Raw genomic sequence first — 21739 nt, forward strand, 5'->3', positions numbered from 1 at the left:
CTAAAAGAAATTGCTCTTGAAGACCTAAGAGTGATTCTTAATGCAATATTTCACAAATGCATGGGGTGTCCGAAAACTTTTTTCCACCACTGTATTATTTATACTGACATTTTGTGTCCTACATTTTGCATTTTTTGTCCTCTTGTTCTTTATCCTCACTCAACCCTTATTTTGTCTCACTTATGTTTGGTAGGACTATTCGGCGTTCTGTTGTTGTATTGCCTTCTGAGTATCTTGTTTAGTCTCGTACTTTGCTTATCAAAGCACTTTGTAAACTCAGTTTTTAAAGGTTCTATTTAAATAAAGTAACTAGACATTCCCATCGCCAACTAGCTGCATATGCCAGTAGACCAGACTTGCACATACGCGCACTTCATAAAGTCTTGGTTAACCTGCTACACAATGGCTTTTCATCATTTTCCGGTTTTCCTCCTGATGTGACAGCATGTTTCTTTCCCTCAAAAGGGGGTGTAGCCTTGGCGATGATGCGATAATGCGATGACGGTCTGGTCCATATGTATCACGTGACACTAGTGATATTTCAATGTTCATGCAGCATAGCACGAGATTTCAATGAGCAATACAAGGAATGTTTTTCCCTTAAAGTTTGACATGTTTTGAGGATTTTGATGAACATAATTTAAATAATAGCCAAAACAATGTATATCCAAATCTGTCCCAAAACATTCTATTAATACTAAACCTTTCCAGGCCTGGAAAACTGTTTTTCTAATTTCATAACTTTACAGAACTTTTCATGTCTGTGCGGCTTAGGGATGCTGCGATCCAACTTTTTCACTTTCGATCCGATACCGATACCACAGCCCTAGTACCGATCCGATACCAGCGCATATTTCTATCTCTCTGTTCTGACTCTCTCTCTCTAGGTTCACTTTTTTTTAGTACTTATTTTGTAATGTGGAATAATAGAAAAGGCTTGATCAAGTGCTATTACTCAAAATGAGAATAGCATACTTCCCGGGATGAGTAGTCCACAACAGTAGGTTATTTTGACAAAACATGAGCCATTTATTAGATACTTAAATTTTTACACATTTATACATTTAATACACGTTTTGCATTCGGCCATTCTGTCTTTTTCGCTTTTCAGAAGGAAGTACTGCCACACCGCTGACATTTTTTTCAACTATCCACGCTGTTTTTCACCCGGTTGTTGTTATCACGTGACCTCCCCTCCCGCTCTCCTCTCTTCTTCCTGTGTTACAATGAAGTGCTGGACGGAAAAGCTGGAGCGGATCTGTGGAATTGAGTGCTAGTATCGCAGTGCTAGCATCGCACTTTTCCCCTACAGTGCGATCCGATCCGATCCACGTTTTTTGGCTGGATCGCAGCATATTTTCGATCTGTGATCCGGATCGCAGCATCCCTAGTGCGGCCCTCATTCTCTATCTCCCTCTATCATCTCGGTGTCCATGGTGGCGGCAGGCACACAAACATGAGGAATTACAATTAGTGGTTTGAGCAACAGCCTCCAATGACTGTAAACGCGCCACCCAGCAGATGACTGGGCTCTGGTAAGACAGCCTTGAAAATATCCCAGTGCAGATACATCCATGGTAATCTCATGTCAGCTGATAGTGACGTCTAGTGGGATACATTAAATGGTTGAATTTGGTCTTTCCATGGAATTTGTTGATAAGAAAAATACGAAACACTGCCAACCTTTTGCGTTAATTTCTGATTGTATCAAGGTGTCCCGATGGCCCAAGCATTTAGGATGATGACCATATAAGCGCAACGTCACTGGTTTGAGTCCTGATGTGAACTTTTGTTTCCTGTCACCTCTTGCCCTTCATTTTCCTGACTCGTCTCTACTGCTGCTGTCAAATAAAGTAATAAGATCCCCAGAAATATACAGAAATATAAACTGAGTCCTATGTTATAATCATACAGATGTGATCTTTCCCATTGATAGCACTACAGAGTATGATAATGGAATGTATTATGATGGCTAAAACCTTGGCCTAAATTACTTTTGTTTACACCCATACACTTTAGGTAGTAAAATTTAGATATTTCTGTTTTTGTCTTGATTCTTTTATGGTTTGTCTGATATAGGCCTGCAGCTCATTATTATTTCCATCATTGTTTAACCTGCAGTATAATCTCAAATTATCCCTACTGCCAATAAAATATCAGAAAATAGTAATATGCCCTGTGTAATTTCTCAGAGCCGAAGGTGATGTCTTGAAATAATACTGACCAACACTCCAAAAATCCAAATATTTTCATTTATCATTTAAGGACACGAAAAAGCTTTAAATTCTCACATTTTAAGATGCAGGCTACTTAAGAAGAAACTATTTTATTTTACTCGACTAATCAGCTCTGGTGTGATGTGTAATTAACTTAATACACTGGTTCTAAAGAAACACTTTGTCAGCTTAGCTATTTTCTTAGAACGGAACTTAGCTTTGAAACAATCGTGTAGTTCAAAGTGTGACTTTGACACAAAGCACACCTGCATGCCCTGGTTTTGTAGCTGCACCACAGCTAGGTTAAGAAGACTTAAACAGACAGAACTAAAGAGTAAGTTAGCTTTAACATTACTTTTCCAAACAGGTGCAAACATCTGGACACAGGCCCCCGTGTCCTGCTCACATACGTCCACACTGCCCAGTTGAGTTTGGACTAACTGACACTTTTACTGCCTGATTCTCGGACATTTTATTGCCTAATCTAAAAGTAGACCGTTCTCCGGAGAGCTAGCTAACCCCAACAACCAAGCCATGCTCTCGGACCGAGGGACAAACATTTGTTAGCCCGGGATGTTTATAAACAACGCGGGCATCCTAAGTGCCAACAGCAGCCCGAGGGCACCAACATCCGAGCACATACACTTCCAAACAAACTAAAGTTTACACACGGCGGCGCCGCACAGGAAGTTGTGCTTTTCCGTTTCTAAAGTGCAAACACACAAGTTGATGTGTTGTCAGTGCAAAGAGCTGCAGCTTCCCACCGGCTGCGCTGTTTGATGTAGAAGACACAATTTGGAAAGGAGAGAGAGGCAAAGAGTGAAAGGGGGGGGAGACACATAAATTCATCACCTCTGAGTCCGCCACAAATTTACCTTTATTTTCCCGAGTTGCGGAGTATCTCTTTCCTGAGTCGCCCCACTCCGGCGAATCTTTAGCGATTCGGTGTAAAGGATATTCTTCTAAAAAAATAAAAAATCTTCTCGCTAAACAATCACTCCGCACATCCAAGATGGCTACCAGGAACACCTCCTCCTCCGATGCCCTGTTGGACAGGAGTCCCGCCTACCTCACCTGTGATTGGTCCGCTGCGGCACTCCCGTACTCCTATTCGCTGAAACTCGCTGTCCGTCAAGAGAGGACGATTTTACTACTTCCAGGATAACTCCCGCTCTGATTGGACTGTTTGGAAAGGTTAAAGGGTAAACTCACTGAGGCTAGGTTCACGCCCCCCTCTGTCGGCCGCAGGGTGTTGTGGGAGATGGAGTTCCCCTCTGCTTTAAGTTCTTGATTTTAGATAGATAGATAGATAGATAGATAGATAGATAGATAGATAGATAGATAGATAGATGTAGCAGGAAATGTTGCTCTGAGTCCACTTGTCTCTGAGGACAGAGACGACACAGTCTGTCTTCTCTAAACAGCCAGGTCTGCCTGTGTCTGCCGGTCTCTGTGTCCAGGCTGTGATCACTGAGTCAGTATCTTTCTCAGTTTCTGATCTGTTTTGGGCTTTTGTGGTAGATGTCCAATAATTGATGTAGTTTTCTTTTTTTGTTAATAATAATTTTATTAGGCTCTTTCTGTGACAGAGACACAGCAGCAGGGCTGAAGTAACCACAGAGGTCAACAACTGTCAGCACAATGGAGCCTTTAAAGTCTGATCAATAACTGGCTATTTTCATCAATCACAATAACATCCAGCACCTGGCAGCTGGAGCACACAGGTCAACTATAAACATGTGAGTTCATGAATCATAATGAGGGTCGCTGACTGCAGGTTCAAAACCAAACTGGTTAACTATGACACTAATTTTCTTAAATGACTCCATTATGTCTCAACATGGGAATAGTGACGGTGGTCTGAAACATCCCAGAGTTCCTGCTGACAGTGCAGTTCTGTGCAAGGCATCCTATGGCGTCCTATGACTCAGTGTCAAAGGTCTCTGGAAGCTCGTTCATTCATGCATTAATTACAAATTCAGGGAAGTCTAGTTCGTTTTCATAGTAAAACACATGCCGTTTAAATAAGAATAAAGATTAAAATATTAGTATTTGGTCAGGGGGCTAAATTGCAAAATTTCAGGGTTTTTTTTTTCATTTTAACTATCCTTTTTATTATTTATTGTTATTATTTATCTCTCATATTATTTTCCCTAACTGGAAAGTTTTAACAGCATTTTTTTTTTAAAATAATGGTTGTTTTCCTTGTCTTTGTTTTTGTAAATGACTCAACATGATTGGAAATGGTTGCCCCTCAGTGATCCCTTGATTCTAAATAGAAGTTGAATGAATGAATGATAAAACCCCCAACCTATTGAAATAAATAATGAATGAATAAATAAATGCTACTACTGCTACTACTAATAAAATAATTTTTAAAAAAGTAAATAAATAAAAAATCTACTTAAAAATGTAATTTCTAAAAAGTTTCACTGTGTCATGTTCCTGCAGTGATTTATAAACCTTTTATAACCGACTACAATGTATTGAAGTTGGTGTTAAAGAAGTTACATCTGTTTTGGGTCCCAAATCATAATTTCAGACACCATTCATCAGGTCAGCCTTGACTTGTTTGTTGTAACCCTGTGAATTGAACCTGTACATTTCTTCCATTGGAGGGCGCTGCAGTCTGCAAGCTGCCATGAAGTACACACTGACAACTCACAGTAGGCTACACACCAGCATAAATAAGATATTTTCAGCAAAATCTGGCAACCTCATTTATTTCCTCAGATCTTGATCACTGATAAATTTTCCAAATGTAAAATCTGGTTTCGTGATGCCGCCACTTCATATGGATGTGTTGTCTGAATCACTGCCAGTTGTTGGAGTCACCTTCAGAGTTCCTTGACAAGAGCAAAATGTAAAATGGAGTCTAGCGTAAAGTGGTTGTGGCATTATTACTCATATTCGTATTTAAATGCTAGACTCAAAAGGCTGAATCCATATTTCCATTTATATACATAAATCAACCATGAAAAAATATTGGCACCATGGATAGTTACATTTGCGCATTATTATGTAGCACAATTGTTGAGACTGTATGTTTCAGTATTGCTGTGGTTAATGTGTGCTTAGTTTTAGGCACAAAAAACACTTGGTTAGAGTTAAGAAAAGATCATATTTTGGCTTAAAATACTGAGATTAGGTTGCACAATCCTCGCTGGAAAAGCAGCAGTGTCTCTGTAAAAAGCAACCTCTGTTTGTCCAGTAACAGGTCCTTAAAAAACCCAAATCTGGGGTCTGAAAAGCTGCTGGAAACACAGCAATGACTCACTGAAGACTAACTAGTTTTGTTGTCTCTAACAGTGGTCTGCAGCATGGCAGGCATCTCGTCTAGGTGACACGCAACCCACCATACCCCTCTCCTCCTGATGACTAAGTCAGCTCATATACTAATGAAGTTAATTTGTTAACTTAGGATCAGGAGGTCCATCTATGTCCCAACCCTCACCTATGTCTGTGAGCTCTGGGTAGTAACCGAAAGAATGGGATCGCAGATACAAGCAGCCGAAATTAGTTCCCTCAGAGGGGTGTCTGGGCTCAGCCTTAGAGATAGGGTGAGGAGCTCAGACATCCGGAGAGAGCTCGGAGTAGAGTCGCTGCTCCTTTGCGTGGCTAGGGGTCAGTTGAGGTGGTTCGGGCATCTGATCAGGATGCCTCCTGGGCGCCTCTTGTTGGAGGTGTTTTGGGCATGTCCCACTGGTAGGAGGCCCCAGGGCAGACCCAGAACACGCTGGAGGAATTACATAGGCCTATCTCATCTGGCCTGGGAATGCCTTGGGGTCCCCCAGGAGGAGCTGGAGGAGAGGGATGTCAGGGGTGCTTTGCTCAACCCCCCGCGACCCGGCCTCGGATAAGCGGATGAAAATGGATTGATGGATGGAGGTTCAGGAGCAGGGCCGTGCCTCAACCACAACCCTGATTACCTGCCCACTTAAGCCTACTTATACCTTGTCAACCCATCCTGCTCTGTTTGTCTCAGACTTCTTGACCCGCCCTCCGTTTCCCTTCCCTGAATCTATCATCCACCCTCCCTAAATTCTTCATCCTCTCTTCCCCTCCTCCATTATCTCGCCATATTCAGTCTGGTGCATACCTCTCCCATATCTCATTCTAGGTACCGTCTGGGGGCCTGTAATCACCTTGGGTGGGAAAAATGCCTGAAATGGAACCTTCGAACTGAGTTTCCCTCCGCCCGATCTCCAGTTCATCCTCCCAGACCAGCCTAACACAAGACATCCCTCTTCCGCCTTCATCCCCACATTGCTCTGATGTGCATGAAACTTGAAAATATAACATAGTTGTGGTTTGCTGAAATGTACAATGTCAACATTTTCTTCTGGCGACTGGGCTGCATGAACTGTGTCCTGATTTAAAAAACACCCCACAACAACTGAACATTTAAAGTCATTTACTTTCTTGCATAATGTGACATTTTAAACCTTCTAATATCACACAGTTCAGAAAATTTGATCAGCATGCTCATCTGGCCAACTCAGATTAAATATATAATTTGTATATTAACATATGTTCTTCTTAACGATACATATTAAATGTACATATTTCCCAGAATAATCATTCTGACACAACAAAATTCTGTTGCAAAAATTAATAAAGCAAATAAATATTTCTCCCTCTTTTAATACAAAACAAAAAGATGAGGGCCAGTCCTTCTAGAAAACAAACATCTGAGCTCTGTAAATACTCCCAAAGCAACAATATTCTACAAACTCAAAAAGTCAGTATGCTTCGAAATGAACATCATAATTCACAATATACTGTGTCTTCTTTGACTTTGTTCATTCCTGAGGTAAAGCAAAAAGTAACTTCAAATAATTTCAACCTCCAGTGAAAATCACAATCTTCAACACAAAAAAAAAGGTTCCCACCATATCAGCTGCACGAAAAAGAAATAAATCACAAGTATAAATCAGGCAGCATGTTGGTAGAAATGTTCAACTGTTAATCCTGTAATTTGGCATCTCACATTTGTATTTTCACATTTCCTACATCTTCTTACTGTACGGAAACAAAAAACAAAAGTTGAAAAAGTGCATAACAAAAATCTGAAAACAAAGTTGAGTGCAGAAACCTTCCTCTTCCTCATCCCTCCTGTCAGTCAGTTTCTGAACCTGTAGGAGATCGGCAGCAGCTTGTGGGTCTTCTTCATGGCCTGAACCTTGGCGTGCGTCTGGTCGTCCATGGTCTTGTAGCACCGCCGGGCGTAATCCAAAAGCTTCTCCTTCGATGCCTCGAACTCCCCGACCTCCACCATCTGCAGGAACAGCACAACTGTTCATTAATTCAAGGGAAATTTCAATTAACTGGCTATAATCCTGCTGCGGAGGTAAAAACTTGACTTTGTTTAAAAATGTTTCAGTAGAATTGCGGTTTTTATTCTTCTGCTGCATTCATCATGAGCCACTCAGAATCAATGTGGGCATATTTGCTGAATCTGCTTCCATAGCACCTAGTTGCATTTTTATTGCTTTTACTGATACACCAACTTTTCCACCTCCCCCAAACATGAAAATAGTTTTACGATATTTCAAGTTATTTCTTTGAAGGTTTGTTGTTTCTACTCAGATTTTTTATGCGCACATTGCCTAAAACATGGATGGAAACAAGATGTACTTGTTAAAGAAAGTTAATTTAATAAAGAAAGACTAACTAATTTGATCCAATGAATTTGTTTTTTTCAAATTGAAGATTTTGTTGGAGAATTTTTTATTGTATTTGAGGTGATGTCCTAAAATATGACGACAGACATTCAAAACTTTATTTGAAAACCTCAATAGAAATTTCAAATGTTGAAAAAATGACAGTTGGTACAGCAGACAGTCAAATATTTTAAATATTCTAGCAACCAGGAAAACACTCAAACTCTGGCTGTAATGAAGACAGCTTCTTTATAGGGAGCAATTGTAATTTAAGGACAGAAATTGGGCTCAGTTGAGTATTTAGGACCCTTTTTAGCAGCCATCTGTGATATGACAAGTGATTAGAAAACTTTAGTTGTAATTTACTAAATAATATGGAAGCCTTGGATAAACTAAATGCCTACAATGTCACATAACCTAACGCAGAACTCTAATCGAGTAATAAATCTGCTCCCAACTACAAAAAAACAACATTTTTCAGTGTGTACTTTTGTATGAATGTACCTTCTACCTTCTACCTATGCCAATCCTCAATGCCTATGTGCAGTTTCACATAGATTGACCACATCAGTCAGTAGAAAAACATGGGACACACAGAATGACTGACTGACAGAATGACACACTGTCAGTTTCTGTGATTATGTACAGCAAACCATACCATGACTTAATCATACCAAAAATGAGAAAAAAACGCCCCCCAAACATTTGGCCACAGGGGGAGCCACAACGATCAGTCGCATTTGAGCCATTTTTAAGCATTTTTCTGTTGTTATAGCACCACCCAGTTGCCAATTAGAGTTAAATTTCTCCAGTCACCTTGAGGCGTCCTGTTCTACATATCTACCAAGTTTAGTAAAAATCGATATGGCGGTTAGGCCTAGATAAGAAATTAGCTCTCTAGCGCCCCCATTTTGTTTGATGGGGTCAATAATGGAGGGGTCCCCTCAGATTATGTGTGGTCATATGCCTACAAAGTTGCGTGGTGATCAGTGAAACCCTTGAGATGTTATACACCTTTATGTGATACCCTCCGCAATATTCATTGCCTTATAGAAGCTCAGTTTTAGTAAGTTTTCCAGCTTTTGCCAAGAGGGAACTTTAGATATTGGTCCCTAGATTATGTTCACCCAGTTTCATGCAGATCGGTCAAACTTCCTAGGAAGAGATCGATTTTAACTGTTTTTCAAAAAATTCAAAATGGCGGAAAATCTATATAACCGGAAGTTATGGGTTCTTGAGGCAAATTTGTTCCTCATGAGGAGAGGCATCTCTGTGCAAAGTTTCATGTCTCTGCAACATACGGGGCATGAGATATGCCCATTCACAGTTTGCAATTTCAATCGGTTGCTATAGCGCCCCCTTTGGCCAATTGATGTAATATTGCTTCATTCCCATCCTCCCATGAGCCTCTACCACTGTGCCAAATTTCACATGGATTGACCAAGTCAGTGAGGAGAAAAATGTGGAACAGACACACAGAGTTTTCGTCATTATATAGTAAGATGTATGTAGGTTGCTAGCACTATAAAGAGTAATTTTAGTGGATCACTTAGTCCAAATACGTGTCAACTATCATGAAGAGGAACATTAAAATAATCGAGACCTTCTCTGGAGCCACCAGCAGCAGCTCGGCGATGGGGGAGGTAGAGGCCATGGTGTTCCTGTCGACTCCGTGGATATGGAAGGCTCGGGACATGCTCCTCACCCGCTGGTAGGTTGTCAGGATCTTCTTATAACGAATCAAAACCCCCTCTGGGTCTTTGACTGAGGAGGGGGACAGAGAGAGGAGAAAACATAGAGACTGAAGCCCCTTTCACACATGTGGTGTGTCTCTGAAATGTTCAGCAACATTTCCTGGATGTGGTCATGTGTGAATGGGAACAGGGATCAATATTCAGAAAAATCTGTATCACCAATTTCCTACCTTTTGACCTACATTTCAGGGAAAATGCTGGTACATCTGTTGTTGTGAATGAAAGCAGTACCACTGCGGGGACAAAACAGTCATTTTACCTTGCTGAACACAGGAGCTGCTGGTCTACCACTGCCTCCACCCAGCGGAGGGGCGTAAGAAAACAATTTTCTTCACAAATTCAACACATCAGAGGGTGAGTAACTGATATACAAATGATCATTGGTGGGTGGAAGTCTTCCTGTAAGCTATACTGTATTGGGTACACAGTACAATAGTGTAGTACCCACCTCTCTGTCTCTCCCTCCCATGGGTGATCCTGAAGATCCTCCTCATCTTCATCCTCGGCTCTCCGTTGGCTCGCCCTCGGCCCTTCTTCTTTGACCCCTTCTCCAGTGACGAGTCCTCGTCTTCCTCCTCCTCCTCCTCCTCCTCCACATACTCGTCCTCAGTGTAGTATTTATCCTCCTCCAGGTGAAACTCCTGCTTCACTGTCGCTGTGAAATTTTGAGCACATCAACAAAAAGTCAAAACTGGAGAAGAAGAGTCAAAAAAGAACTTTTGGATGTCAAAGTTAAATATTTCTTACAAAATAAAAAGCAATAAATGATTATTTAACTTGTGTGTCAGCTCACCAGGGATGGCGGTGCTGCGGCGGGGCCGAGGTCCTGGTCCCTGCTGCCGTTTGAGGGTCATGCCAGACCTGGTGGTCATGGGGGAAGGAGGAGAGGGAGAGGCGGACGGCTGGACCTTCACACCACGCTGAGATTCTCCACACCACTCTGTCACTGTGTGTTTGTATAACAATACTGGTGAGAGGTCCAGCAAAACAAAATACATACATACAGAAAAATCACCTTAGTCTCTAAGAGTAACTCTATATATTATAGAGTTGTTAGTGTTATTGTGTGTTTTCTGTAGCTATGTTTATTGTTCTGCATTCCCATCATATTCATGTCTATCTATCTATTTATTTATTTATTTATTTCTATTTCAGTCTAACAGCTTAATATGACAGATGCAGTGCTGACTCCTCACCCTCCGGACCTCTCATGCTGACAATGAAGCGGTCCAGCTGACAGCGCAGGAAGTTGCGCTCCTCTTCGAGCTCTTCGATGCGTTTCTGCAGCCAGGCGTTCTTCTCCAGAGTGACGTACAGGTGAGCTCGCAGGTTGGAGACCAGGATGAAAGGGCTGTATTGAGAGTGAGGGGGCTCCTGCACCACGGGCTCTGCAGGAGGAGATCAGATACATTAATATACTGTAAGTGTTCCCCCCCGACCTCAGTGACAGTTCAAGAAAATATACGTGCACACATCCATTCAGACAACAGCAGAGCACAACAATGTCACAGTATCATCATTATGATTCTCTCTGAAACTATTCCCAAGTTTCCTTTTTAGTAGATGACCGAATTTTATTTTCATTAATTCTGTTGAATGCAACATTAAAAACTGTTACCTGCTGATTAACCACCTATCTCAGTATGTTACTGCTACATTATGAAACTGGTCATAAACATGTGTAGTAGCTGTGGCATACCCTCCATCACCTGCTGACCCTGGTTCAGGTGATATGCGGGCGGTCTTTCGATGCTCTCCTCCAGAGGGAAAGAGACCTCAAAGGCATCCAGATACAAACCACCTCCTCCTCCTCCTCCTCCTACGCCTCCTGATGATGATGATGATGAGTGGGGCATGTAGTGCTCTAACAATAACACACAAGACAACAGAGAATTAGCACATTAAACCTGCCACAACTAACAATGATTTTATTAAAAATTAATCTGTTGATTCATTTTTTAATACTTGATTTAAGTCTAGAAACTAGAGTTTGCCCACAGTGTTTTATAGCATGAAACAGAGACCACCTCCTCTGCTATCATCACAGAGCACAGTATCAAACATCAGTTATTATTTAGGCTAAAATCTACTCAGTAAATTGACTGTAAGACAAGATGTATCGTGATCTGTGTTGCTAAACACCTCTGCAAAACTCATGAAATGTCCAAAAACAACAAAGATACTGGTCATCACAATTTCCTGGAGCCCAAGGTGATTTACTTTGATGTCTTGTGTTGTTCTACTGTGCTCTACCATTGATGAGTAAAGAAGAAAATCCTCACATTTGAGAAGATGGAACCAGAGAATGTTTAGCATGTTTGCAAAATGAAATCACTGACTTAAACAATGACTCAGCAAGTTGTGTCAGATTAATTCGCCCACTGTTTACTGGCTAATCATTTCAGCTCTAATAACAAAGTTAATAAAGTTATAACTTATCAAGGTCGTTCCTTTGGTGCTCATGATTCACATAAAATAGATAATAAAAGATAGATGAAATAAGAGAAAACAGAACTTTATCTAGTGGGGATGTACAATAATATCAGCACGTCATCAGTACTGGCTTTAAAATCAACTATTAGAATCAGCCAACATGCTTTTGCTTACTTTGTACAATGAATAAATATTACAAACATTGAAAAGCATTGTATTTCATGTCTCCACCTGCTGGTGGGCCATCACAATAAGAGTATGCATGTATAACGTAATGCCACTAAAGCAGACTTGATGATCACTAAAATTAGGTAGGGAAAGAAGTGGATGAATTGATATTGGTATCGGTTATTCGCCAAATGAGTTGAAATATACTGGCAAAAAATCCAATATCGTGCACCCCTATTATCCAGAGCACTAGGCTTTGCAAATATAAATAATGCAAATATAAATTATCAAGTAAAGGTGCAAATATAAAGATAGCAGTAAACAGATAAAAATAACACCAAATAAAAATACTTAAAAAATGTATTTCAAAAACAAAACATGTGGAAATAAATAAACAAAACAGAACATTGGTAAAATAGCCATAACATAGAAAACAGTGAGATCTAAATGAGATATTAAGGCATAAGAAACGTGGCCTAAAATTGATCAGCTTATCAATAGTGATGATGTTTGAGAAGCAGTTTAGAGGCAGAAAACGATTATGATGAGCCCAACCTCACCGTCACAGACCCCATTTAATGAGATTTTGCTTCATGGACCTTCATCTTAAAAGATTTTGGTTGTTAGATATGATTATGACCAGAACTCACAGGCAAAATACACTCAATTAAAAAAAATGTGTTATGATTGGACCTTAATTGCACGCTGTCAGCCCTAAAATACACCATTCCCCATTTTCTGGGACACCCTGGAACTCCCTAAAGGACTGTTGGGGCTCTAGGACTGCTGGTTGAGAACCAGTGAACAGGGTAGGGTAGCCAATAGATGGCGCTAAATCTACTCTCAGCACATGTATTAAGTGGCTATGCTCTAGTAGTGAATTGTGACATTTCATCTGAATTGCTGCATTCTTTAGATTTATTCCACCAAAACCATTTGAGAGTAACATGATCTGTTTTTTTGCAACTGGATGATACTGATCTATGTATTTATATTAAATTGTACATAAAAAGCTTTTATATATAAATGGTAATCAGTGTTAGGAAGGATGCATTTAAATGTTAATAGGTTACAGATCACTACTTACCCTGTTACTTTTCATTATAGTAATGTAACTTATTACAATTCATTAGCCTACTTTTTTTTATTACTTTTCTAGTAAATGCTTTAAACTGGGCAATAAAATTGAAAAGTCCTAACACATAAGTGCATGAATCCTGTTGTCTGGAAATATGACGAAAGGAGGCATTCCTGCACGGCAAAAATAGCAGGACAACAGAATGAATGTTATACTCTGCATATTACTGAGACTAAAAAGAAAATTATTTGTAATGTAATGTAATCCTTTGGTAATCACCAATATTTTGTTAAGCAACTGTAATTAAATTTCATATTTTTTCTCAGTAACTGATTACAATTACATTTATGTTGTAGTTAAATTAGCCCAGATAACTCTGTTACATGTAACTAGTTACTTAAAAAAAGGTAAGTTAGACCCTTGGCAAGAAGCACCCTTAGAAAAGGGCCCTTTTGCCCCTATAGCGATCATTAGTATTGCTAGCTGTCAAGACCAAGCCAGAAACCTTGGTGTAGTCATGGTCTCACACCTGAACTTCAACAGCCACATTAAGACAATTACAAAGTCAGCCTATATCACCTGAAGAACATATCAAGAACAAAAGGACTGATGTCTCAGCAGGATCTGTTAAAACATGTCCATGCATTTGTCTTTACTAGACTTGACTACTGTAATGGGGTCTTTACAGGTCTCCCTAAAAAAATCTGCAGAATGCTGCTGCTCGAGGCCTCACTAATACCAAGAAAGTGCATCACATCGCTCCAGCTCTGAGGTCTTTACACTGACTTCCTGTCTGTCAGAGAATCGACTTCAAAATACTGCTGTTGGTTTCCAAAGCACTGAATGGTTCAGAGCCCAAATACCTTTCTGACCTTCTGCTACACTATGAACCATCCAGACCTCTCAGGTCCTCTGGGACAGGTCTGCTTTGTGTCTGCAGAGTCAGGACTAAACATGGAGAAGCAGCGCTTAGTTCTGATGCTCCACATATCTGGAACAAACCCCCCAAAAACTGCAGGTCTGCATCATCTCTCACTTCTTTTAAATCAAGATTGAAGACTTATCCATTTGCCGCTGCCTTTTATCAACTCCAATATTTATTCATTTCTTGCACTGCACTGTAATTTTTTTTTACTCTAATACTTTTATTGATTTTAACCGCACTGCAACTTTGTTAAACTCCATTTTAAATCATTTTAAATAATCTTTTTATCTTTGCACCTCTTGTCTGCACTTTTGCTTTTTTATGGTGATTTTTTTTTTTAAATTCTTAATATTTTAGTAATTAATTTTACCTTACCTTTTATTGTAGATCTGTATCCTTTATTATGTTTTATGTTTTATTGCTATCGTAAAGCACTTTGAAATGCCCTGGTGTATGAAATGTGCTACACAAATAAAGCTGCCTTGCCAATCTAGAATTAGCCAACATTTTTAGCAAGCTTGCTGGAGGAAGACATCCTGAAATGAAAACAACGTGCCTGAAGGAAAGGCTTCAGGGCCTCTACATAATAAATTAATGGGTCAGGGTTGGGATTTTGGGCATCTTGTCACTATAGTGGGGGAAGATTTTCTTATTTCTCCAACAGTTGGTTTTGCATCATCATCCTGCACATGCTAAACTCATAGCCTGTCCAAATATTTTTAAATTTGCTGTAAATTTAGCCTACTTTTTTCTTAAGGGGGTGTCTTTCCCTATATTATCCTACATTATTGTCACCCGTAGAGCACCTGTGTCCCTGTAGTGAGCAAATCAATGATTGGATGCATCAAAATTTTCTCCAACTCAACATACGACCAACATAATTGTCTTTGGGCCACAGAAAGAAAGACAGAGCATGAGCTCTCACATTGAGGCCCACTCTCTTACAATTAAGAGTCATGCAAGGAACCTTGGTTTTAACCTGGACTCTGATTTAAATGTCTACAACCACATCAAATCCTTAACGTCATCTGCCTACTAACATCTGAAAACATTGCTACAGTCAGAGGAATAAAAGCAAGACCTTGAAAGGCTCACCCAGGCCTTTATTTCCAGCAGTTTAGATTACTGCAATGGTCTGTTTGTAGGCCGTTAAAACAAGCTGTTTGGCAACTTCAGCGTATTCAGAATGCTGCTGCTTGGGTCCTAGGAAACATGACCACAGTAGTCCAGTTCTACAGTCCTTACACTGTCACTCAGAGAACTGATTTCAATATCCTGCAGCTTGTGTATAAATCACTCTGTGGCTCAACACCCAGATATATCTCTGACATGCTAATGAACCTCCTAGGACCTTGAGGACATCTGAGGCCAGCCTACTGACCGTCCCAAGAGTTAGAACAAAACATGGTGAGGCAGCGTTTGTTATCATGCAGCACAAACCTGGAATAATCCCAGGTGATGTTAGATCAGCACTGACTCTAACCACTTTCAAGTCAAGGCTGAAAACATTCCTTTTACACAGTCTGCTCCACTCTGTAATGACTGCAAACTTATTTCTAAACTCAATTTGAAATTATTTTAAATAATCCTTTTTTAGCTTTGCACCTCTTGTTTGCTGTTGCTCTTTTCAATGTTGATTTTTAAGTAATTAATTTTACCTTTAACATCTTTTTTTCTTTACCCTTTTATTGTAAATCTGTACCCTTCATTAAGTTTCATATGTTATTGCTCTGTAAAGCACTTTGAATTGCTCCAGTGTATAATATGTACTATACAAATGAAGCTGCCATGCCTGACATTATGGAGAGAATTTCATCAGACAGACAGTCTATGAACAGAAGTTACATTAAGGTTACATTTCAAAGTCATTTAAACGCAGTGAAACTTTCAGTATGTGTGTAGCACACGGTGGATACGCCATTTAAATGCTGCTGTTACCTGGCGGGTGTGTATCGTCTCTGTTGGTTGGAGGATTCATGACTGAGAGCTCCGTCAGGTGAGCAGCACTCAACAGTAATAAGTGAATTAAAGTGGTAACCGTGTTATTATTAGTCTTGAGTAGTTCTGTGTGCAGTTATACTCCTGTAATACAGCCTGAAATAACCCTCAGCTACTGCGACCACATCCGCAGCAGCAATTACCTGATTATAAGTGGCTTCAACAGGTGTACCACGACCCGGTATGCGCATGCGCACAAACGGTGTTTCCCCTGAAGAAGAAAAAAACTTTTAAGTTCTGTCTAAAACACCTTCAACACTGACTCCACCCTATTTCTATCTGTCTGTCATGAAAAGGTTAAAGGGTTGAAAGTATATGAACGCGTCCGACCGGAAACGCGTCACCGGCGGGGCGGTGCTCAGGTAGGTGCAGAAGGTGACATCTGAGAAGGTAAACGCGGAAGAGAAAAAGAGGAAACCTCCACGGGAGAGACGTCAGAAAAAGACACAACGGTCTCGGTTTTATGCTGCTGGTCGAACAACAATAAGTGAGTCACAGTGGGAGTATTGATTAAAGGTTTTGTTTAATTTTATGACAGAATAATTTGAACGTCCTTGTGAGAAACCTGAGGGAGCTGCTCTGCAGTGATTGTGTTCATGGAGCTGAGTGAGAAAAAACTTTAAGGTGATCAGGGCCCTATTTCTACGGAGACCGGGAGGTGACATCTGTAGGCCTATGTTTTTTTTTCTTATCGCGCGCGCGTTTTTTTTTTTTTTTTTAAAAAAAAAGATAGTTGAAAAGGCTGTGCGTGCAATATTGGTCCATTTGAAAGAGGGGGATGCTACGGAGCAGAAGGAAGTGTTTGTTTTAAATGCTCAGGTGGACCTGATTAATGTGAATGATGAGGGTAGAGTGCGGTAATAAAGAAACATCAACATGTCATATGAAAGTTTTTTTCAACGTATTTACTGAAAAGCTACACTCAAATCCAGGTTACAAAACCTGTACAGATGCTTCTGCCAGAACCACAGTATAAGAACATACATGTCAAACATGTAAAACAATGGACTACACAGTGAATTAATGTATCTGTCTATGCTCAGGCATAGACAGATGGTATCCGTCCTCTTGATGTCCGTCCTCCTGCTGCAGTTGGTGGGAGTATGAGGCGTTGATAGCCAGGCACGCATGCGTTTTAATAAATCGCGCGATTTATTAAAATGAGCATGCCTTTTGTAAAACGCGCCCGCGAAATAGTAATAAAACATGCGAGCGAGCTAAAATGGGAGCGTATCTATGTTTCCAGGGTTCTATGTTCCCCACTTAACCCTGCAAAAAAGCTTCTATGTTCTCCACTTAACCAAGTGGGAAACATAGAACCTTTTTTGCAGGGTTAAGTGGGGAACATAGAACCCGGGAAACTTCGAACCCTGGAAACATAGGGATGACCCCATTAAAATGAATGCGTGCGTTTAAAAAAAAAAAAAACAAAACATATGCATGTCTGAGAGATCTCTCCTAATCCTGAGCCTGAGCTGAGCCTGAGCTGGGAAACTCTGAGTTTTCGGTTGCAGAACAGCTGATCAGAATCAGTTCAATCAACTCTGAGTATGTTCACATGAAAAAAAAATCTATTACGTCAGCTGCAGCTAAACAGCGTGAGGTGTGATGGGAGAAGACTGTAATGTGATGTGCAGAACTGGTTTTGTGAAACATTAAAACTCAGAGTTTCCCTCATCTCAGGCTCAACATACTCAGAGTTTTCACTAATTCTGCCTTCTGAAATAGGGCGCAGGTCATTATTTGGACATATGCACAATGTATTGTTCAGAAAACCTACAGACATTATGAGGTCCTGACTAAATCATTTCATACATCAAAACTATCTAAATTGAGCAGAATCCCAGTGGAGTTAGGTAGCTGGTAGTCCATTAATGGTAGCTAATATTGATTCGAGCTGAAACAGTTAATCAGTGGTGGAGAAAATTTTCAAATCCCTTTCTTGAATAACAGTACTACTAAAAGTACCACATTGTAAAATGACTTTGTTGCAAGTAAAAGTCCTGCATTTATTTAAGTAAAATCAGAAAAAATCAGAAAAATAAAATAAATAAATAACATTCGATACCACAGGAAAAATTGACATTGAGGGTATAAAATGTATAATTTTTAACAACAGAGAAATACATAGTGATAGTGCGCAAAATGAGTATTGAAATATGAAACATTCAGAATCGATATGTATCGATAAATCGATATTTCTTTAAATTAAACACTATTGTGATGACGCTGGACACTTCCTGTTGGAGGTGTTCCAGGCACGTTCCACTGGTAGGAGGCCCTGAGGTAGACCCAGAGGACACTGGAGGGATTACATATCTCATCTGGCCTGGGAACACCTCGGGATTTCCTAGGAGGAGTCAGAAAGCGTTGCTGGGGAGGGGGACGTCTGGGGTGCTTTGCTTGGCCTGCTGCCTCCACGACAAGGCCCCTAATAAGCGGATGAGATGGATGGATGGATGGACTCTTGTGAGGATATTGTAGGGTTGGCTATTGGTGCTTTCAAAAATATTAACATGGTGAGAGTTTGTAAAATAATCACCAGTAATGTGGATATAATGACTGAGTGGGTAAGGCAAATAATGTCAGATGAATGAACAGCCGCAACAGTCTGGTGAGTTCAGAAAATCACATAATGTAGCCTTTAAAACCAGGAAAATACAACACTTCCAATAATGTATATATATATGTAGTGTCAGTGTAGCGCAACATCATTTTCTCAGTCATGCACAATGCAGCTTCCCTGTTATATCATATTTAGTGTAACAGCAGTCTGTTTCTTCCCACCATTTTAGTTTTTTCCACTGTTTTAGTTCATTTTTAGTAACTCTTGTACCTGTCTTACCCCTACTGTTGGGGCGGCAGTAGCTCAGCCCATAGGGACTTGGGTTGGGAACCGGAGGGTCGCCTGCTCAAGTCCCCGTCCGGACCAAAATATGGAGCGTGGAATGGTGGCTGGAGAGGTGCCAGTTCACCTCCTGGGCACTGCTGAGGTGCCCTTGAGCAAGGCACCAAACCCCCCAACCACTCGGGGCGCCTGACCAAAGGGCAGCCCCCTCACTCTGACATCTCTCCACTTTGTGCATGTATAGGTCCTGTTTGTGCATGTGTGTGTCTTTCGGACCTGTGTGTAATTGACAAGCAAGAGTGAAAACATTGAATTTCTTCTCAGGGGGATTAATAAAGGAAATAAACTTAAACTTAACTTACTCTATTAAGCAGTGGTTTTTGCCTCTGCTCCTTGAAAACACATCTATCTTGTATATTTTTTGACATTTGTTTTTAATTTCAGATATTTAATACTAATGTTGTTCTAAAACTGGGCCCATTGAGTGACCAGGGGAACCCGCTGGTTGTTACAGGTTGTGAATTGTTAAAATTGTGGTTACTGTACTTAGTGTTATTGTAGTGTAGTAACTGCTTAGTGTATTTGAAGCACTCCTGGCACAAGAATTTCCCTTGGAATAAATTGAATTGAATTGAACTGAATGCCCAAAATCTTGGACAATATTCTGTTTCATATACTGATATTGATATACTGTTTAGCCCTAGTCTTTAGGTCAGGAAAAGGCAGGTTTCATTACAGACTTTTTTAGATACTAGAGTCACACTTTCAACATCATACTGACAACAACAGATTGGCATTTTTCTATGTTCTGATAAAATTAAATTGTCCTAATAAAGCAGCAGAAAGCTGCAGTTTTCATGTGTTTCCAATGTTCTGCTTATAACAGTCTTTTTTCCCCTTTTTCTCTCCTCCAAAGTTTCATTATGGGCCTGTGTGACGGCCTCTCCCACTGTAAACTGGCTCTGGCCTTTGCTGTGTTCATGGATTTACTGGGAGGAGCCTCTCTGTTGGTGGGAGTCTTTGCCCCCCTGGAGATCAAAGGGCAGGACTTTGGAGACTTACTGGTCTATACAGGTATGACATAACGGCCCCAGCCTCAGCAGTTACAGTATAAAGCAAGAAAGAGTGCAAATATAACATTTTATTAAAAAGAAATCCACAATATTCAAAATAAACCAATCAGCCACAACTTAAAAACCACTGACAGCTGAAGTGAATAACATTGATCATCTTGTTATAATGCAATGTTCTGCTGGGAAACCTTGGGTCCTGACATGCACCACCTCCCCAAACAGTGCTGCAGACTAAGTACAAGTCCCCTGATGGCAGTGACCCCCCCAGCAGGACCATGTGCCACACCACACTGCAAACACTGCTCAGGAATGGCCTGAGGAATGTTACAAAAAGATCAAGACGTCGACCTGGCCGCCAAATTCCCCAGATCCCAATCTGATCGAGCATCTGTGGGACGTGCAGATATCCAACCTTGCAACCTACAGTGCTTAAAAGATCCCTCACTCCTCACTCGACAGTCAGATGCCCCACTGTTGATTGGACTTGGATCTGACCTGGTGAGGCATGGACACAGGACCTCTCTGGTACAGGCACATCCCATAGATGTTAGATCAAATTGGGATCTGGGCAATTTGGAGGCCAAGTCGACGCCTTGAGCTCTTTGCAGCAGAACAATGCATTGTAACGAGATGATTCATGATATTTACTTCACCTGTTAGTTGTTTTAAAGTTGTGGCGGATTGGTGTATATACATTGCCACTACCGGCGGAAATAATAGAACAAGTAAAATTACACATTTTAATTAAGCTACTCCATGAAACAGGGATTAAGTGGTGTTTTTTACTGTATTTACTCATGCAGATGTATTATAATGATGTTTCTGTGTTTTTTTTTTAACTACTTGTCATGTTATCCAACTGTGTGTATAGTGATTTATAAGATGTGCCATCATACTGATGATCTGATCTGAACTGTGTGCAGGAGCTCTGTTTGTGCTGATGTCTCTGGCCGGCTGGGTGTTGTGGTACAGCGGAAACATCGAGGGTCTGACGTCCAAAAAGGAGCTGGGACACATCAGCAGCGCTGTCGACCGGCTTGCTCGCAGACTCAGCCGCAAGATCCGCACGTACAGGAACCAGCTTTGAGCCATGGACAGGAAGTCTGAATACATTTCAGTGTAAAAGTCTGTTAATGCCTATGTTTGTGTCAGTATTAATATGAGACACAGGCACTGAATGAAACTCTTCTGGTTTTAGTGTTAGAAGCATGTCAGAAACATTTCAGTTACAGATGTGCACCTGCTGTTCTGTTACATAGTGGTGAACTTGATGTTTTATTTTTATCAGTATTTGTATATAGTTTTAGATGTGACTGTCATTCAGCAAAGCTGTGGTCTCTTCTTTCAATAAATGCTTTTTTGTAAATTATAGAAATGTCTGTTTATTCCATTTTCAGCGATATAAAAATTCACAAGAAAATATTTAAAAAATAGACTTTTTACAATTGGAATTAAAAACAGACTGAGTTTAGTTTTAAAACCACAAAAATATGAGAATTTAAATATACTATATTATAAAGGACAGCTCCTGATTCAATGAAAGTTTGGATGCTGTGTAAAAAAATTAAAATAACATGCAATGA

The 21739-nt window shown here is 40.3% G+C and overlaps 3 protein-coding genes across 6 annotated transcripts in view; 1 reads left to right on the forward strand and 2 right to left on the reverse strand.

The window, feature by feature from the left end:
• LOC125904692 (CCR4-NOT transcription complex subunit 3-like) overlaps positions 1-3256 on the reverse strand; it is a 49992-nt gene extending 46736 nt beyond the window's left edge. For both annotated transcript variants that reach the window (XM_049602278.1, XM_049602277.1), the window contains exon 1: positions 3092-3256. The gene's annotated coding sequence lies outside the window, so the exon portion shown is untranslated. The remainder of the gene's footprint in view (positions 1-3091) is intronic.
• Positions 3257-6708: 3452 nt separating this feature from the next.
• Positions 6709-16522, reverse strand: LOC125904674 (coiled-coil domain-containing protein 106-like). 3 transcript variants are annotated; one of them, XM_049602254.1, is made up of 8 exons: positions 16379-16522; positions 11333-11497; positions 10830-11021; positions 10427-10579; positions 10082-10288; positions 9804-9866; positions 9483-9643; positions 6709-7494 (listed from the first exon to the last, which is right to left on the reverse strand). In XM_049602254.1, exons 2-8 carry the CDS (start codon positions 11487-11489, stop codon positions 7339-7341), a joined length of 1089 nt encoding a protein of 362 aa, XP_049458211.1. In that variant the 5' UTR covers positions 11490-11497; positions 16379-16522; the 3' UTR covers positions 6709-7338. The 3 variants fall into 3 exon arrangements, with proteins under 3 accessions (XP_049458211.1, XP_049458210.1, XP_049458212.1); XM_049602253.1 differs by having other exon boundaries at positions 16176-16448; XM_049602255.1 differs by lacking the exon at positions 9804-9866 and having other exon boundaries at positions 16176-16448.
• A 46-nt stretch (positions 16523-16568) lies between these two features.
• tmem238a (transmembrane protein 238a) lies at positions 16569-21524 on the forward strand. Its single transcript, XM_049603253.1, has 3 exons — positions 16569-16722; positions 20000-20157; positions 21080-21524. The coding sequence occupies exons 2-3, from the start codon at positions 20007-20009 to the stop codon at positions 21241-21243; spliced, it is 315 nt and encodes a 104-aa protein (XP_049459210.1). The 5' UTR covers positions 16569-16722; positions 20000-20006; the 3' UTR covers positions 21244-21524.
• Positions 21525-21739: the final 215 nt, after the last annotated feature.

This window comes from Epinephelus fuscoguttatus, linkage group LG17, assembly GCF_011397635.1.
Source record: "Epinephelus fuscoguttatus linkage group LG17, E.fuscoguttatus.final_Chr_v1".
In the NCBI taxonomy this organism is placed as follows: domain Eukaryota; kingdom Metazoa; phylum Chordata; class Actinopteri; order Perciformes; family Serranidae; genus Epinephelus; species Epinephelus fuscoguttatus.